An 18,622-nucleotide genomic window follows, 5' to 3' on the forward strand; every position below is an offset into this window, starting at 1 on the left:
CTAAACATATTCTACCATGAATTGCTTAACTCAAAGGATATGTCGAGAAGTTCAGGCCACCTCCAGCAGCAGGACCAGCTTCTGCACAGGGCGCTCAACTGCTGATGGTTTGTTCAGACGTTTACCATCCTTACCCAGTTTCCTGTCTCCAAAATGTATTTTCACACTTCTCACCAGATAATCTTTGTCAACAACAGTTTCAATAACTTCTGCCAAGCGCCACTCATTCCTGGGCAGATCATCTGCCTTCTCCATGTCTATATCACCAACCTGCATGTTCCTTCTTGGTGTAAGCCAGCATTGTCTAGTTGAGATGATAGACAAGCACTCCTTTCGCCAGCGACTCCAAAACTGCTCCGCTAAGTATTGGACATGACGCCATCTCTTGTGAGCATACATATCTTCTCTGAAGAACTTGCCAGGGGGTGGTAAAGCTTGTGTAGGTTTCAAAGTGAGCAGGTGGTTTGGAGTTAGAGGTTCAGGACTTTTAGGATCATTCAAATTGTCCACTGTGAGTGGTCGGCTATTTACAATTGCCATGGCTTCATAGAAGAAGGTCCGTAGGGAAGAATCATCAAGCCTTCCAGAAGATAAGGACAGAGTGGAATGAAGAACACTTCTCACAGTTCTAATCTGTCTCTCCCAAATTCTGCAGGTGTGACTTGAATGGGGTGCATTGAAGACAAAGTCACATTGGTTTCCTGCTAAGAATGTTACCATACGGTTGGTGTCAATCTCTTTCATGGCTTTAGCAAACTCATTCTTGGCTCCAATGAAATTACTGCCTTGGTCACACTTTATCTTACGAACTGCTCCTCTGATGGCGATGAAACAGCGCAGACCATTAATGAAGGTATTAGTGGACATGTCATCCAGCATATCAATATGGATGGCTCTGCAACAGAAACAGGTAAAAAGAAGTCCATACCTCTTGTGCAACTTATGCCCTTGTTTAGTTATAAACAGAACAAAACAGTCCATTCCACAGTATGTGAACAGGGGAGAAGGATCTGTACGCTCTGAGGGCAGATTGGCCATTTTTTGCTCTTCTGTGGGTCTGCGAAACTTGCAACATCTTACACACCGTTGTACAAAGGAGGCTACAGTCCTGTTTACTCCTGGAATCCAAAATTCTCTTGATTTGATCTCATTGATAGTCAGGCTTTTACCTTGATGTCCAGTTTTCTCATGACAGTCAGCGATCAGGAGTTTTGTAAGATGGTGTTCCTTTGGAATTATCACTGGATGTTTAACAGCATTAGGAACAGAAGTATCGCAAAGTCTTCCTCCCATCTTTAGCAATCCATCATGATCTACAAAGGCGTCAAGATAGTGTAGCCTGTTGCTGCATGGGAGTTGCTTGCCCTTACTCAGTAAGGCTATCTCTTCTGAATACATCTGACTTTGTAAGTCCTTGATGATGATGCGCTTAGCATCCTCACTCTTTACCACTGTACTGTGGTCGCTTGACTTGTCCTTCCTTACTCGACGAAGTAGGCGTGCAACTGCTTGGACAACTTTGGACCATGAAGACAAACTTGTGATATTGTTAGATAAACAGGAATACCCTGCTGTCTGTGTATACAGTGATTGAGCCTTCTTGACCTCTGGGTCTCCAATCGGAAGTTGTGTGTTAACATCCACAGAGGGAGGTACGTGCCTTTCCCATAAGACGTTTGGTCGAGTGAACCAGTTGGAAGTGACAAGATAATCAACACTCAGACCTCGTGACGCATAGTCAGCTGGATTCTCATCCGAGGGAATGTATCGCCACTGTTGAGGAGTTGTGCTGCAATGAATTCTCTGAACTCGATTTGCGACGAATGTACGGAAGTGACGAGCTTTGTTGCTGATGTAGCCCAACACTACTTGGGAGTCAGTCCAGAAATATGCATCCGCATCTGTGAGATTAATTTCTTCCTTTAACATATCATTCACTGCAACTGACACAACCGCCGCAGTCAACTCCAACCGAGGAATTGTTGTGACCTTAAGTGGGGCTACTCTAGATTTTGCCATGAGCAAAGCACAATGGATGTCACCTTGTTCATTCTCAATCCTAAGGTATGAGCACTGTCCATACCCTCTCATGCTAGCGTCCAAGAAGTGATGAATCTCCCTCTTAGTGATTCTCCCAAACTCAACAGGCACAATACAACGAGGCACCTTGATCTTCTCCAAGTTAGCAAGATCGGCCTTCCAATGCTCCCACCTTGGCTGCAAAACATCAGGTAAGGGATCGTCCCAGCCCATGCCATTTCTGCACGTTTCTTGAAGCACAGCCTTTCCTTTGAGCAAAAATGGTGCAAGAAACCCTAAGGAATCGAACAACGAGGCCACAGTAGATAGCATGCCTCTACGGGTTGCTGGCTGGTTCTTAAGGTTGACACAAAAACTGAAGTTATCATATTCCAGATGCCAGCAAATGCCCAAGGCTCTTTCTAAAGGCTGATCAGCGAGGGAAATATCAACGGCTTTAACATCTACAGCACACTCAGAGGGTGGTAGGCTCTCCAAAACCGCCTTGTTATTAGACACAAACTTATGCAGCCTTAAACCTCTTAGCACACAAAGCTGACGAGCTTCTTGAGCCAACTGGATGGCTTTCTCTGCACTTTCAACACTGGAAACTCCATCATCCATGTAGAAATCACGCATAATGAATTGCGAACCTAGGGAGTGTGACTGTTCACCTTCTCTTGCAAGATGCTTTAACCCATAGTTTGCACACCCAGGGGACGACGAGGCACCGAAGAGATGTACTCTCATACGGAACGTTTGAGGCTGTGAGCTGAAATCTCCATTTCTCCACCAGAGAAATCGTAAGTAATCTCGATCTGCTTCATCAACATGGAACTGGTGGAACATCCTCTCAATATCACACATCAAGGCCACTGGATACTGTCTGAACTGCAAAATAATGCCAGTCAGGCTATTCATCAGGTCAGGGCCTGTAAGTAGATGATCGTTTAAGCTGGTTCCCTTGTATCTGGCAGAGCAGTCGAAGACTACACGTAATTTTCCTGGCTTCTTCGAGTGATTCACCCTGTGATGAGGTATGTACCATCTTTCTCCTTCCTTTCCGTCATCAAGGACTCCTTCTGCTTCACCATTCCCATTACTTCTTCCATGAACTTCACATAATGTTCTTTGTGCTCCTTGTCCTTCACTAATCTCCGCTTGAGATGTTGAAGTCTCACAACAGCAAGAGGCTTATTGTCTGGAAGATAGGATCTTTTCTTGAAGGGAAGGGGCATTTCCAAGTGGCTGTCTTTGTTCATTCTGATGTTTTCTCCTAGTTTATTCAAGAACACAGTGTCATCTTGAGACACTACCCTTGCGTTTTCATCAGTATCATTGAAATCTGACTCCAGCACTTTGATGACTTCAGCTGGTGTTACAGAAGGAATCTCCTTGATAGATACTCTGTGACACATGCTAACACTGATTTGTGACTCATGATGCGTCGAAGAAGGGCACACAATGCTCCATCCAAGATCCGTGCGAACAGCATATGGCTCGTTGTTTGCTCCAAGAATCACTTCTCTGGGTGCTAAAGCTCTGGAATAATTATATCCTATTAATAGACCAACCTCACAATCTTGAAGCGGGGGAATTCTGTCTGTCAGAGTAGTGAGATATTTCCAACACCTGGCAGTTTCACTGGTAGGGATGTGTGCATGGTCCACAGGGATACATTCCTTAGTGTATGCAGGGGGAAGATCTAGAACTATCATGGAATTAAAGCCTCTGACTCTAAGACCGGAAACTCTTTCACTTGAGATCAACGAATCTCTTCCAACCATGGTATTGAGCCTAAGAGTCACAGTGCTTGAGTCAACCTTTAAACTTTGACTTGCATATTCGATGAAGACAGTGTCACTCTGTGTGTCTAACAGAACGTAGACAAGTTTCTCAGAGACTGGGTCACTTTGTGAGGACAACCACACTGGCACAATCATCGACGTGTTAGCAGATGTGCATCCAGTTTCTACACTCAAAGACGTTGTCATAATTTTCTCGTGTGCATTCTCTGGGTTTTGAACAGGGGAAGACTTCATCCTTCTAATATAGCTGTCACCGTGTAAGCAGGTAGGATGTCTTCCTTTGCAGGTATTACAGATATGTCTGTAACGACAGTCTCTGGCACTGTGACCAAGCTTCAAACATCCGTAGCACAGCTTGCTGTCCTTGATGAACTGTCTCCGCTCTTCAAGAGACTTTGCAGAGAATTTAGAACAATCTTGAATTTGATGTTCACCGCTTTGACAAAACAGGCATGGTTTGGTGACTTTACTAATAGGTCTTGGATTCTCATGCTGTGTGACCATCTTCGTATGGAAGACATTGGCTTTGTTCTTACTAACCTTGAGGTTATGTTTTTCCTTATTAGCTTCAGAAGCGTGAAGAGCATGAAATGAAGTGACTGGGTTGCAGGCTACCTCAGCCTCAACTGACATGAAGCTGGCAAAGTCATGGAAGGTTGGGAAATCTTGAGTCTCGGTCAGCATTTGTGTAGCTTGACGATTCCAGCGGGCAGCCGCCCAATCGGGAAGTTTGCTTACAAGTTTTCTAATTACCTCACAGTCATTCAGTATTTCCAGTCCCTTAACATGAGGCATAGCGTCTTTACATGCATTCAGGAAATCTGAGAAATTTCTGAGTCCTTCAGCATCCTTGGACTGAATCCTGGGCCAGCTTGCGAGTTTTTCTCGGAATGCTCTTTGTATAATGAACGGCTGTCCATAGTGATCTTAAAATCTTTTCAATGCATCCTTGTAGGCTTCCTCATCATTTCTGTAAAAGATGCCTTCTAGAGTTTTCCGAGCAGCACCAGTGACATACTTCTTCAAGTAATATAACTTATCTGCTGAGGAGACATGCCTTTTGTCGATGAGCGATTGGAACGAAGCTCTCCACTCAATAAAGTGAATGGGGTCATCACTGAAGACTGTAGGCTCTGGCATAGGAAGTCTGTTCAGTGTTATACTGTCTTGGACGGCCTGTGCAAGGTAAGACACATCAGCATTGGGAGGTGGTGATGATGTTTTTTCATGGAGTGTTGGCTTAATTGATGATGAAAACACAGGTTCTTGTGTAGGAATGTTTACAGGCTAATGCAGCCCGTCATTCTGGTTAGCAGAGTAAATGGTTTCTTCCTTGTCATACACTTCTAGTCTTGATCTAGCTGCTCTTAACTCCTTTACTGCTTGTAATCTTTCAAACTCACTCATTTGAGCATCAAGTTCTCTCCTTTGCTTCTCTTCTAGAAGTTGTATTATTTCTCTTTGTTCCTTTTCCTCCATTATCGTTGCATATTCTGCTTCCTTTGCTGCAAGCTCTGCTGCTGCCTCTATTCGTTTAGTCATCAGCGTGGAGTTCAGTGAGGGTTGACTTATGGGTGTACTCGACTTGGAGCTGATATGTGAGACTGTAGAACCGTAGACAGAGCGAGCATGATCTCTATCAAGCAATTCACGAAGACGCCCCTTTGCTCTTTCACCGTCGAAGTCTCCATCAACACCTGAGATCCTCTCGTAAGCGATCTTTACAATGTCCTTCGTCACAGCATCACAAGCATCAATCCGTCTTCTTGAATCAGTGGGTGGAGTAACGTAACTTCGAACCCTTATGTATGCTTTCATTACAATGTCTCTTTCATTTTCCAATGTGTCTATAAGTGTTGCTAGTTGACTCTCAGGAATGTCTGTTTTCAGCTGCTCTCTTGTCTTTCGAGCCTCAGCTTTCCATTGCTCATATACGTGCATGAGCCTTCTCTCTGCCTTTTGTGACTCCTCTCTTTGATACGCGAGCATCTTTTCTGTTGGAATTCGTTCACGGCCAGAGCGACGTACTTCATCTGTCTTGTCCATATCTGTGCTTTGAGAAGGTAGGATTTTTAATGCTTCCATTTCTTTCATAGGAGTGCACGACATGGATCCTTGGTCTGTCACCATTTACATCAGCAGATGGAATCAATGGGAGTAAGCTCTTACTGTAGCAGCCCGGTTGAAATAAAGAAATGGACTCTTGCACTGATGTTTGTGTTGTCCCTTTTTTCCATTTATTGTCCTTATTTAACTCCACAATGCACCTTATTTGACTCCACAACACCGTAAGAGTTTGTGCCCTTTTCAACCAGGTACTAAACAGCCAAATTTTAATGAAAATTAAACAATAAACAACAACTAAATGTCCAACATTTACTTTAAACTGACTTTAATGCTCTATTTAAACTCTGTGACAGCATGGTTCCTATATAAAAATATATAGGAGTGTATTTTAAACCTTCTTTTAACAACTCAAATATTTAAAAGATTGTTTCACTTTCATGGTAATTATGAATGAAAGACATCTCTTTTAAAGATAAATCAAGCTTGGACTTCATTAGTTTACTACTTGTGCTCGTCATCTAAACACTTGAGAAACTTCAGAAGACATGACAGCATTTCTGGTAAGGGAACATAGTGAGCAACGATGCTCTCTGGTTTTTATGGTGCATTGTGGGATTTTTTAGGAAGCGAACTTTTCAGTGCACTGGAACGATTTTGCGATCTGATCAGTGCCCTGACTACTGAAATAGGGTGCTGATTGAGACGCACCCATACACTCACTGAGCACATTATAAGGAACACCTGTACATCTACTTATTCATGCAATGATCTAATCAGCCAATCATGTGGCAGTAGTGCAATACATAAAATCATGCAGATACGGGTCAGGAGCTTCAGTTAATATTCACATCAACCATCAGAATGGGGAAAAAAAATTTGACCGTGGCATGATTGTTGGTGCTAGACGGGTTGGTTTGAGTATTTCTGTATCTGCTGATCTCCTGGGATTTTCACACACAACAGTCTCTAGTGTTTACTCAGAATGGTGCCAAAAACAAAAAACATCCAGTGAGCGGCAGTTCTGTGGACATGCCTTGTTGATGAGAGAAGTCAACGGAGAATGGCCAGACTGGTTTGAGCTGACAGAAAGGCTACGGTAACTCAGATAATCACTCTGTACAATTGTATTGAGCAGAATAGCATCTCAGAATGCACAAAATGTCGAACCTTGAGGTGGATGGGCTACAACAGCGGAAGACCATGTCGGGCACTTTATTAGGACCATATATGTTCCTAATAAAGTGCTCTGTGAATGTACATTACATATGTTGGAATTTGCTTTGGATAAAAGTATCTGCCAAATAACATCAATTGTTATTTGGCAGATGTCTCAATAGGTAGATAAATCTGAACCCTCATCTTATTGGTTGAACATATGATACAAAATAACATTGTGCAATATTAACCAATAATGTCAATGTTGAACATTATGTCTGAACACTACAACACTGAACATACATAAAAACACAAAACAGAAGTCCTAAAAATAAATGTATTTTCTTGTTTTTTACTTTATTTATTAGTTTATCAGCCTTACTTTGAAGTCACAAAGCACAGATTTCTGGTGAACAGCAGCTAAAAGACTCAAAAAGTAAGAGGAAAAGTCCCATTTTTGCAACTAAGTGTATTCCAATTATAAATGTACATGTAACTTTAAACAATGCAACTATGTTCTTGTGTCAATAAATTTAGACATGCTCAGACACCCCACCAAAAGGCTCTATGTCCTACCACTGGTTCCCCTGTCTATGCATTCCACTTGACAAATGACAGCTGAATAACCAAACCCACAACTTACATTCTGCTGTCATTAATTTCTATAAATGTTTTATATTTTTATAAAACAGAATATCAAAGCAATATAGTTTATAAATTATAGCATAATAATTACTCATTTGTAGTAGTAGTCAGTTGACATTAAACAACCACACGCACATTTCATGTCCATCATTCACATACATAGGATGAGAATTCCACACTGGAACATTACCAGGCTGTTGCAGATACTTGATGTATGAAACAATAGACACCTGTGATGAAAAGTATGGGTTTTGATTAGAGACTTATGACAGAATACTTGTTGTTGTGTGTCAATGTCAAAAACAGCTTCAGTGCTGGTTCACACTGCTGAAGGGCATTGTACCTACACAATAGAACTTTGTGTACATGGAGCAGCTAAACTAAATGGATCTTTCTCTTACAGACACTGATATATGGATATTCCCACAAAACAATTATTGAAAAAGTAATGATCAAACATTACTAAACACAAAGAGCTATCTGTCAGCATAAGACATCCCTAAAATGTATGACAATCATCATTCTGATTTAATTTTAGACAGTTATATTAATTGAACTAGCATTTATACAGTACATGCATTCCTTTGCAGTAGTCTGGGCACAATAAAAATAATCTTGATACAATCAGGAGTAAATATGTGGCACGCTTTTAAATAGAAACAGAATAAAAAAATTATACTTAAGCCTAGCCCATCAAATGAGAAGGGACTGTGTATTTCTTTACAAATCCAACCATCTAGGATTGAAGTATACTGTCTACAAAATGAAAAATAGGGGAGACTGGGGCTAGTTGCATTTTTTACCCCACTGAATATTTCTCCAGGTAGGCTTATTTTCAAAAGTCAATTTAAAGGATGCCAACCTGATGTGTATTACTTTCTTTCTTCTGGTGAACACAAACAAAGATTTTATGAAGAATATTTCAGCTCTGTAGGTCCTTAAAATGCATGAGAATGGGCACCAAAATTGTGAAGTTCCAAAAGCAGATAAAGGCATCGTAAAATTAATCCATAGGACTCCAGTGGTTAAATCCATGTCTTCAGAAGCAATATGATAGGTGTGGATGAGATCAATATTTATTTATTTTTTTTTTTTTTTTTACAATCAATTTCCTCTTTCACTTTCACTTTCACATTCTTCTTTTGTTTTTGGCGATTCACATTGTTTATGCATATCGCCACCTGCTGGGCAGGGAGGAGAATTTATAGGAAAAAAGGACTTTTACATTTTATATTTTATATTTTATATTTTATATTAAAGGACTTACTTTCATGCTGACTTCATGTGCTTTTTGGAGCTTCAATAAGTTTGTACCCATTTATTTATTTCGGGGGGGGAGATAAAAAATTTCCACCATTATTGCTCAGGAAAGAAAGAAAAAGAAAGAAGATACAGTTCAGTGAACACAGGTTAGCCTTTTGTGACAACATGCCCCAATAGCGGGACATGTTGCAACACTACATGAGGTAAGGTAAAACATACTTTTTTGCTAAATTTAAACAGTTAAACAATTATGAAACAAAACAATTCATGAAACAGCAAAAATGTAAAAGGTAATCAAACCATTGTTTGATATTATCAAAATTATGCTATAACAAAGATTGTAATGATTAAATTGTAAAGAACACATAGGATAATGTCGCAATATATATTTGACCCTTGCCTAAATGTATCCCAGTTCTGTTTTATTGTGTTCACTTGTTTACTCAAGATATTGGAATTTTAGTTTGGACCACATAATTCACAAACATATAATAATTCAGGAGTTTTTTTTAAATATGTTGTGGCAGACAGGTCTTTTGCTCATCGTAAAGGAGGAAGCAGGAACCGGGTTTACAACCAAAACACTTTTAATTCAACCCAACATAAAACTGCTTTTCAGCATAACAAAACCATAACGCGCGCACACAGCTCTGTGTGCTCTCTCATTCTGATGACTTTTCAGTCCAACAGACGGAATGCACATGTTTAGCGGCTGTGTGCACCTCCCTCTCTCTCCCGAACGGGCATCTCCGGCTCCTCTTTATCCCTCACCTGGCTGATTGCGGTAACTCAGCACCAGGCGTCCATCCTAACGGCCCGGCTCCACCCTCCTCCTCATCACATATGTGTTTGAAATCAATACAAAACCTCTGCCACAGAGAAAACAAGCATTTAAGTAATTTTACTTTTGATTCAAATACCTTATAGTTACTGAGATAAAGTTCTTGTGACAACTAGCCCTGGTCTCCCTATATGGAAGGTTAATGAAATGTCAATTTCATAAAGATTCATTCAGGTACAGCAGCTGTATTACACTACTACTACTTAAGTTCTTGGTGGGGGTCATCTCAGCACTCAACTTGTGTTAGTACTTCAGTTGTTTTACACAGCAAATATATTGTTATTGCCTTCTTCCTGACATTTGTATTGTATCCTAATCTGCCTGCTCAGGTAGTCATAACAAACAAATTATAGCCTATGCATTTCATTAAGTCACTTTGGAAAGAAGGGTTCTGCTAAAAAAAACCATTCAAAAACATAGCCTACATAAATGTTGAATAAACTGTAGGCTTAATGATGTGAGAGCATGGTGACCTTACATCGGGTGAAAGAATCTGGGACATTTTTGGGGTGTTTTTGGCAGTTTTGTCTTTAGCAATTTACTGACATGTCACCCACTACTTCAGAAAAACAAACGGACAATCATTTAGAGAAGTCTTATATAATAGTCTCACAGGTTGATGTCGCACATGGCCTTCAAAGAGCACATTTTCCCGCTTATTTGGGGGAAACTTGCAATTACTTCTTAATCGCTGTAGATGGCGTAAATGTTCTACATCAGCTTCAACGTCAGTGGCATACGTGCGTTTCATTCAGCAATTATGTCTTGCAACAATAAATGTGTTTTGTCTCATAAACAACTGATGCATTTATCACAGACCTTTAGAGGATTATCTCATAATTATAATATATATGTAATATTTTCCATAGATACATATGTAAATAGTACTGTAAATATGAAGCTGTTAATTGTTAAAAGTTAATTGTTTGTATTTATGGCTGTGTGTGTGTGTGTGTGTGTGTGTGTGTGTGTGTGTGTGTGTGTGTGTGTGTGTTTTGGGTTTTGGTCATTTATCTAATTGCAGAACTCCTCCTTGTCTTCAAACTGTGGTTTAGGTTCCTCCCCACTGACTTCTGCTCATACAGCAAACCTTTCAAATATTCATTTATCAGCAGCTATCCTAGAAACTTCAGATCCACTTTCTGTCTGTAGAAACCATAAAACACTGCTTTCATTCAGGGCTTTTACATCTTAAAAAAATAATGGACTATTGATTAACATATAGGAGTACAGCATAGCCTAGCCAAATAAAGAATAATTGCAACAAAGTTTTGTTGCACCTAAGCATCTTACTAAAATTGTTGTCTGAAGAATTTGCATAATGGGATTACTGAAGCTGTTTTTCATTGCTTGCTGTGGCACATTTTGTTTAGCACGGGCGAATGTGACGGACCAACAGACTTCTGACAATATAGACAACCGTGCAACCCTAGAAGATGAAATGGACAATCAAGAAAACATCTTAACACAGGTAACTTTTCTTTGGTTATCTATATTTAAAAACAATGTAAAACTGAACCTCTGATGGCAAATCAAATCATTATTATTATTATTATAATTATTGCAGTAATTATTATCAAAATTATAATAATAAATGCTTAATTATTAAATAAATGAATATTAAAATAATAAATAAATATTAAACTATTGTAATATATGCATATAAATAACTAACAATAAATGTTCAATTATTAAATACATTAATATAAATGTTTTAAATTTAATTTAAACATAGCAGAATATGTGCACAAACAATTATTTAAAAACATTAAAATCCTTTTATTATGGTGGCTATTTAAATTATACACATTATTTAATTTAATTCAGATGCTTAACTATTACTCATCCTAAAACTGACGGAAACAATTATTTGTTTTTAAACAATGTTCAGCAATATTAGTTAGTGCTTTGTTTAACTGGTTATCCGTCCACCCATGTATTCTGTCCTATAGCTCATTGGGGACTATGACAAAGTGAAGACACTGTCTGAGGGGTCAGACTGCCGCTGTAAGTGTGTAGTGAAGCCTCTGAGTAGGAGTGCATGCAAGCGGATTGAGGAGGGTCGTGCCAAAGCCGAGGACTTCTACACAGTGGAGACAGTCACTGCAGGACCCAACTGCAAGAAGTGTGCCTGCATCGCTCCGCCCTCCGCCCTGAACCCCTGTGAAGGAGATTTCAGGTTTAAGAAGCTGCAAGAGGCGGGGCAGGATGATGTCAAGGTAAAGGGTTTTGAGTCAGAGCACATGAGCAAAATTTGAGATGCTATAAATTAGCTGATATTAGAGTTAAATTATATTATGCAGCTCAAATGAAATAAGACATTATTTAAAGCCATTTTCTATAAACTTTTTGAGTAAAACCAAATTGCAGTTCAATCAGCAGGTAGAGGTTCCATTTGTCAGTTATTTGATTGATCTTTCAGCTCTCAACTATAATGGACCTGCTAGAGGGAACATTCTACGGGATGGACCTGTTAAAGCTTCACTCCGTCACAACAAAACTTCTAGCGCGGGTGGATAATATAGAGAGGGTGAGTGCAATCGTGTTTAGGTTCTGATTCAGACGCTGATCCAGATTCAGAATGACCCAGTGCTGTGATCTGCATTTGAGTCAATACATGACCTGGTTACCAGTAAAAAGGTACACTTCAGCTTCTTTTATAAGCCATGATACATTATCCATTTTGATTAAACATGTCTGTCTCGATTAAAACAACAGTAATGTACTATTCTACATTACCATAGCAACAGAAATCGCAGTCTACACTCATACAGTATGTTGCCACTGGACAAAGGGGAAATTCAATTCAGGCTGTTGGGTGGAACTGCCATTCTTGGATCTTTATATTGTTTAAATTGTCCCTACAGTCATTTTCTGGGAACCAAACAAAGGAGAGAATGAGTTTGAAAGGTGAAAAATCTCAGGGGAAGGGGCCTCGCTCCCAATATCGACAAGAGAAAAAGAACCGTCTCAATGTACTAGAGTCCTCACTGCAGAAGAATGTGGCAGCTGCTTTTGCTCACACCGAGGTACAGCTACGTTAATGCATTTAAATGAGAACACACTATGAAGAATCCATTAGAAATGGCTTATAAGGCTCACATTAGGCTCACTTCACAAAAAAAGTCCACTGCAAAACTATTTGGACACTTAAGTCACACTTAATAATGTATGAATTATATTGCATTATATAACATCAAATATCAAACCAAGCGGCATCTGCAAACAAATTATGTTAGAGATTTTCTCAGTACTAACTTCACTTTTCCAAGCCAAGGTGATTTTTAGTGGATTTATAAAGTCAGTTCCCTTCACATATGCCCAAGAATATATTCCGGGTTCAATACAAGTTAAACTCAATCGACAGCATTTGTGGCATAATCTTGATTACCACAAAAATTTATTTCGACTTGTCCCTCCTTTTCTCAAAAAAAAAAAAAAGCACAAATCTGGGTTACAGTGAGGCACTTACAATGGAAGTGAATTGGTCCAATCCGTAAACGTTAAAATTCTCACTGTTTCAAAAGTATAGCTACAAGACGTAACATGATTTAAGTGTGATAATCGATTACTAACCTTTTCTATGTAAAGTTACATCCAATTTTACAACATCGTTGCCATGTAGATGTAAATCCGTAAACCCTTTTAATTAAGATTAAAACAACTTTACAGCTCAAATAATACACAAGTTTTAACAGAAACATTTATGTAAATGCTTTATAAAATTATGCTCACTGAGTACTTTATTAGGAACACTATGGTCATAATAAAGTGCCTGACGTGGTCTTCTGCTGTTGTAGCTCATCCGCCCCAAGGTTCGATGTGTTGTGCATTCTGAGATATTTTTCTGCTCACTACAGTTTTACAGAGTGATTATCTGAGTTACTGTAGCCTTTCTGTTAGCTCAAACCAGTCTGACCATTCTCCGTTGACCTCTCTCATCAACAAGGCGTTTTTGTCCGCAGAACTGATGCTCACTGGATGTTTTTTGTTTTTGGCACCATTCTGAGTAAACTTTAGATTTTATGCATTGCACTGCTGCTACAAGATTGGCTGATTAGATAGTCGTATGAATAAGTAGGTGTACAGGTGTTCCTAATAAAGTGCTCAGTGAGTGTATATGCTTCACATTTCTACCTTTAAACCCTCCCAAATTGGTCCCATTCACTTCCATTGTAAGTGCCTCACTGTAACCTAGATTTGTTTAGTTTTTTTGCATTTTTTAAAAGAAAATGTGCGAGTCTAAATTATTTTATTGTGGTAATCAGCATTATGCCACAAATGCTGTCGATTGAGATTAACTTGTATTGAACACAGAATATTCCTTTAACTATGGACATGTGTAATGGACATGCACAAAGTTTACTGAAACCATTGTCTTAATTTTAAGTCAAAAAACCTAACAAACCTTTTTTTGTGAATTTGTTTGCTTGATGTCCTTGTGTTGTGTGTGTGTATATATTTGTGTGTGTGTGTAAATATATATATGTGTGTATATAATTATATATATATATATATATATATATATATATATATATATATATATATATATATATATATATATATATATATATATATTTATTATTATTATTATTATTTTTAATAAATACAACTAGGTTTGCTAATTTTTTACATAATGCAAAGGCATTCATAAATTTTTAAGTGTGGCTTAAGTGTCCAAATACTTTTTGGGGCCCATACTTACTGCAAAATTCATACACTCAACCAAGCCTAAACATCATGAAAGAATTTTAAATGCACATTTATGTAATTTACATGCAAAGAGTACTGCCAAAGTCCTACCAAACCCTACACAGTGGAAAACATCGGTCTAATTTAATGTTCCAGTCAGCCTGGAAGACATCTCAGTAGAGAAATACACGATCAAAGTCATAGAACTTTCCCACAGCATGTTCACGTCATTAATATACCACAAATTCCCCCTCATCTCATGAAGCTAGTGTTGTATGCAGCCACAAAGTGGGAGGCCTGGAAAGATACATAATGCTGCTTATTTGGTGCAGTGATCAGATTAATCACATACATTTGTGAAAGTAATAAGTCAACTGATAGTTTACCTATATTTACTCCTGACCAGAGGAAATATGAGGAGAAGTTCATTGGAAGTCAGACCCCCAGCAAGCCTGTGCTGAAGAGAAGCAAATCTGAGGTTCAGGAGGAGCCGCATAAACCTGTGAAGAACAAAGCAGGTTCCAATGGCATGACCATCAGAGGCATGACCTTCTACAAAGCTCTCCATACAATGGAGGATTCTGAGGGGGAAGAGCACAGTAAGTCTCTCACAGCACATCTTTATTTTAATAGACTGTAAAAAAGTGGAAACCGGTTCTGTTTCAACTTGACTTTACTCTTAAAAATTACTTTTGATGGTGTAACGTAATATAGTCAGATTAATTTAGTAATTAATTCACAAAACACAGCCCCGCAATTGCTTTCAAAATTAGCTTTTTGGAGATGCACTGTAGAGTGTATGTTGTTACATTGGGACCCAAAGTTGCATTTTATATGCTTGCAGCTTTTATGTACACAATATCAAAGTTAAAAAGAATTGAAGAAAAACCGAGAAAGAGTAACAGCAGGTTTTTGTGTTTATGGAAATATAAAAGTTTGTGCTCAGTGTGGAAAAACATTTAGATGTAGTTCAGTGTCACTGAAATAGCTAAGCATTGATAAGCATTTATCCATAGTCCACAGCATTTTCAGACCAAAGGTGCAGTTTTACAAACTAGAGTAGGCTGAAGTTAAACTTAGCCTTTTGTGTTCATTCTCTCAATAGTAGTCACAGCAGCACATGAGGTTCCGAGTGGTGATGGCTCTGTATTTTTAATAGTTGAGGACCAGCTCCATGAGCAAGAGCTGCCTAAACCTGTTACAAGACCTGGAACCACTGTGGCAGTGACCCAATCTCCCACAATGGACATAAACCTCAAGAAGCTCCACCAACCAGCTGATTCTCCAGATGGAGACTCCACTACTGCAAACAGGACAAAGCAAACTGAAGGAAAGAATGCAAAAGACAAGAAGCCAAATACATTTACAACCACAACAAGGGCAATCCTTCCGACCTCAGTGTCTTCAACTATTACAATGCCACCAAGTACCAATACAGAAAACTTTGCAACTCCTCTTTTAGTGCCAAAACAGCTGGCAAGTGTCACGATACCCACAAAAAAGTCAAAACGTCTTCGCTGGGATGAAGCCACCACTGAAACAAGCACACAACCTTCAAAAAACTCCAAAGAACATGGTAAGCTAATGTGATCTCTTCATTAATATTTGTAGGTATTATAAGATAAAATATGGTTCTACCTTACATACAAATTTGTACATTTGAATAGTCAGGGAAACATACAATATCAATGTACTGACACTGACAGCATCTACAATGTGAAAGACAACTTTGGAAACGTCCAAATGTTTACGAAACGTTTGGGGTTCAAAGAATAGGAATTTTCTGAACAATTGCGAGAGCACGCACACAAATTAGGAACAAGTGAAACATACGTTAATAATACATTGTGACATCAATGGTGTTTCACTTAAACTTGTTGGGATTTGAAGATAATTAAATTCAGCCATGCAAAGGGTGGAAATAATTATAGTTTAATTAGTCCCATTTGGATGCCATTAATACCAAAATATGGCATTAAAAAGTTTTTCTCTGACAAAGTTTCTTATCATTCACTGATTAAATAAAAGTCCCGCTGTGGGATTGTGCCTATAAATTGAAATCGTTCACCTACAGCAGTATCCTTGTAAAGGTTCCGAGACTTTCTGTTCTGTAAGTTTTTATAAAACTGGACATACTTAAAAGAGCTTAGATGCTATAAATATTTTTATATTGTCAGCTTCACTGTTCACCTAAATGTACGAAAGTGTACTTGTAAATGTTAAGTACAAATATCAGTGAAAACGAATGAAAGCTTGATTCCAGATATATTTTGGTACAACCTCTGATATTTTGATTCTTCCCCTCTGGTGTTGTTAATAACAGGGATCTGCAAAGACACCCTAGCAAGCATTGCTGATCCTGTTACACATAACACATATGGCAAAAATGAAGGTGCTTGGATGAAGGACCCAAAAGGCAATGGAAAATTAATTTATGTTACAGACAACTACTATGGGAACAATCTTCTGGAATTCCGTGATATGGACACCTTTAAGCAGGGTACATCTTACTTTATACAAGAAACTGCTATATTTGGTTGGTGTACTGTATTTCCAAGCACACCTGACATTTGTTTTTCTTCCTTTTCGCACAGGGAAGTTTAGCAACTCTTACAAACTCCCTTACAACTGGATTGGCACCGGCCATGTTGTCTACAGCGGCTCTTTCTTCTACAACCGAGCCTTTTCTCGTGATATAATCAGATTTGATCTTCGTCTCCGGTACGTAGCTGCCTGGACCACCCTTCATGATGCAGTACTAGAGGAGGAGGGGACCCCCTGGAGTTGGGGAGGGCATTCAGATGTCGACTTTGCCATAGATGAGAACGGGTTATGGTTGGTGTACCCAGCTCTGGATGAAGAGGGATTTCACCAGGAAGTGATCATCCTGAGCAAGCTACGCCCATTTGATTTGCAAAAAGAGAAGAGCTGGAGGACTGGCCTGAGGAGGAGCTATTACGGAAACTGCTTTGTTATCTGTGGCGTTCTGTATGCAGTTGACAGCTTCGAGCGTACACATGCCAATATTTCTTATGCATTTGACACCCATACACATACCCAAATGATCCCCCGCCTCCCTTTTATAAACAACTACACCTACACCACACAAATCGACTACAACCCTAAGGACCATATGCTTTATGCATGGGACAATGGCCATCAAGTGACCTACAATGTAATATTTGCTTATTAACAATTATTTAAACTGAGCATTTAATTATGGTACTGCGTGCAGCACTTTCTGTATAAAAAAAAGCAAAATGATTGTGTCTAAGTGGGTTGTAGATCAGTCGACATGACAAATATTTGTATGTATATTTCATTATGCCTTTTTTTTTTGTCATTCATTGTCTGTTGCATGTCTTTTTGTTGTTTTTTCAGTAGATGTCTTGAAGGGGGTTGAAAAAATATCATTAAGCTATTCATGACAAGGTTCTCACTGCTTACTTGAAATGTATATGTACTGTAAGTTGTATATAATGTAATTTAAAATAAACATGTTCTTCTGAACTTGTGGTTATCCCTGTAGGCTTTAAATCACATGGCATTTTTGGTCTAAATGTCAAGTTCCTGAAGATACATCTGTATGTTGTCAGAGCAAACCACTCCACTTCTATACCTCTCTCCACTGAGAAATCCATTGGAATATCTGGATGAGAAAAGGTAAGGCCTCTGAACTTGATTGCACCTTTAGGAATTGACAAACATACAATCACTATTACAAAGCACATAAAGTAAATGCTTATGGGAAGCAGTAGTAAAAGTTATATGTTCATTATAGTACCTAATCTGGATTAAGTATATTATTATATGCAAGTAACTAGATTCCTCAGCTAATTTATGGTTAAAAAAAATGAGGAGATCTGTAATCTCAATACCGGTGATAATAGCAAAACTATGTAATAGTTCTAAAACTACATAGTTAGAATAGTTGATTCCGTTTTTTTTTTTTTTTTTTCGTTTTTTTGCATTACTTGATAGCCTGCATGTAGGAGTTCATTGTACTATAAAAACATATTTTAAGTTTCAGAACTCAAAACTTTCTCCTCAGTACAAAAAGAGCATTTATTTAAACCAAGCTGCAAAAAAAAGTCTCATTTGGATTTTCCCTATTTTGTGACGTCACACAGAC

At 38.7% G+C, this 18,622-nt stretch overlaps 1 protein-coding gene across 2 annotated transcripts; it reads left to right on the forward strand.

The window, feature by feature from the left end:
- The first annotated feature begins 10,906 nt into the window (after window positions 1-10,906).
- olfml2bb (olfactomedin-like 2Bb) lies at window positions 10,907-17,994 on the forward strand. Of its 2 annotated transcripts, none has more exons than XM_051700407.1 (8): window positions 10,907-11,269; window positions 11,751-12,017; window positions 12,221-12,328; window positions 12,666-12,827; window positions 14,897-15,089; window positions 15,596-16,066; window positions 16,814-16,990; window positions 17,085-17,994. In XM_051700407.1, exons 1-8 carry the CDS (start codon window positions 11,120-11,122, stop codon window positions 17,681-17,683), a joined length of 2,127 nt encoding a protein of 708 aa, XP_051556367.1. In that variant the 5' UTR covers window positions 10,907-11,119; the 3' UTR covers window positions 17,684-17,994. The 2 variants fall into 2 exon arrangements, with proteins under 2 accessions (XP_051556367.1, XP_051556368.1); XM_051700408.1 differs by having other exon boundaries at window positions 15,650-16,066.
- Window positions 17,995-18,622: the final 628 nt, after the last annotated feature.

This window comes from Myxocyprinus asiaticus, chromosome 6 (assembly GCF_019703515.2).
Source record: "Myxocyprinus asiaticus isolate MX2 ecotype Aquarium Trade chromosome 6, UBuf_Myxa_2, whole genome shotgun sequence".
NCBI lineage: Eukaryota > Metazoa > Chordata > Actinopteri > Cypriniformes > Catostomidae > Myxocyprinus > Myxocyprinus asiaticus.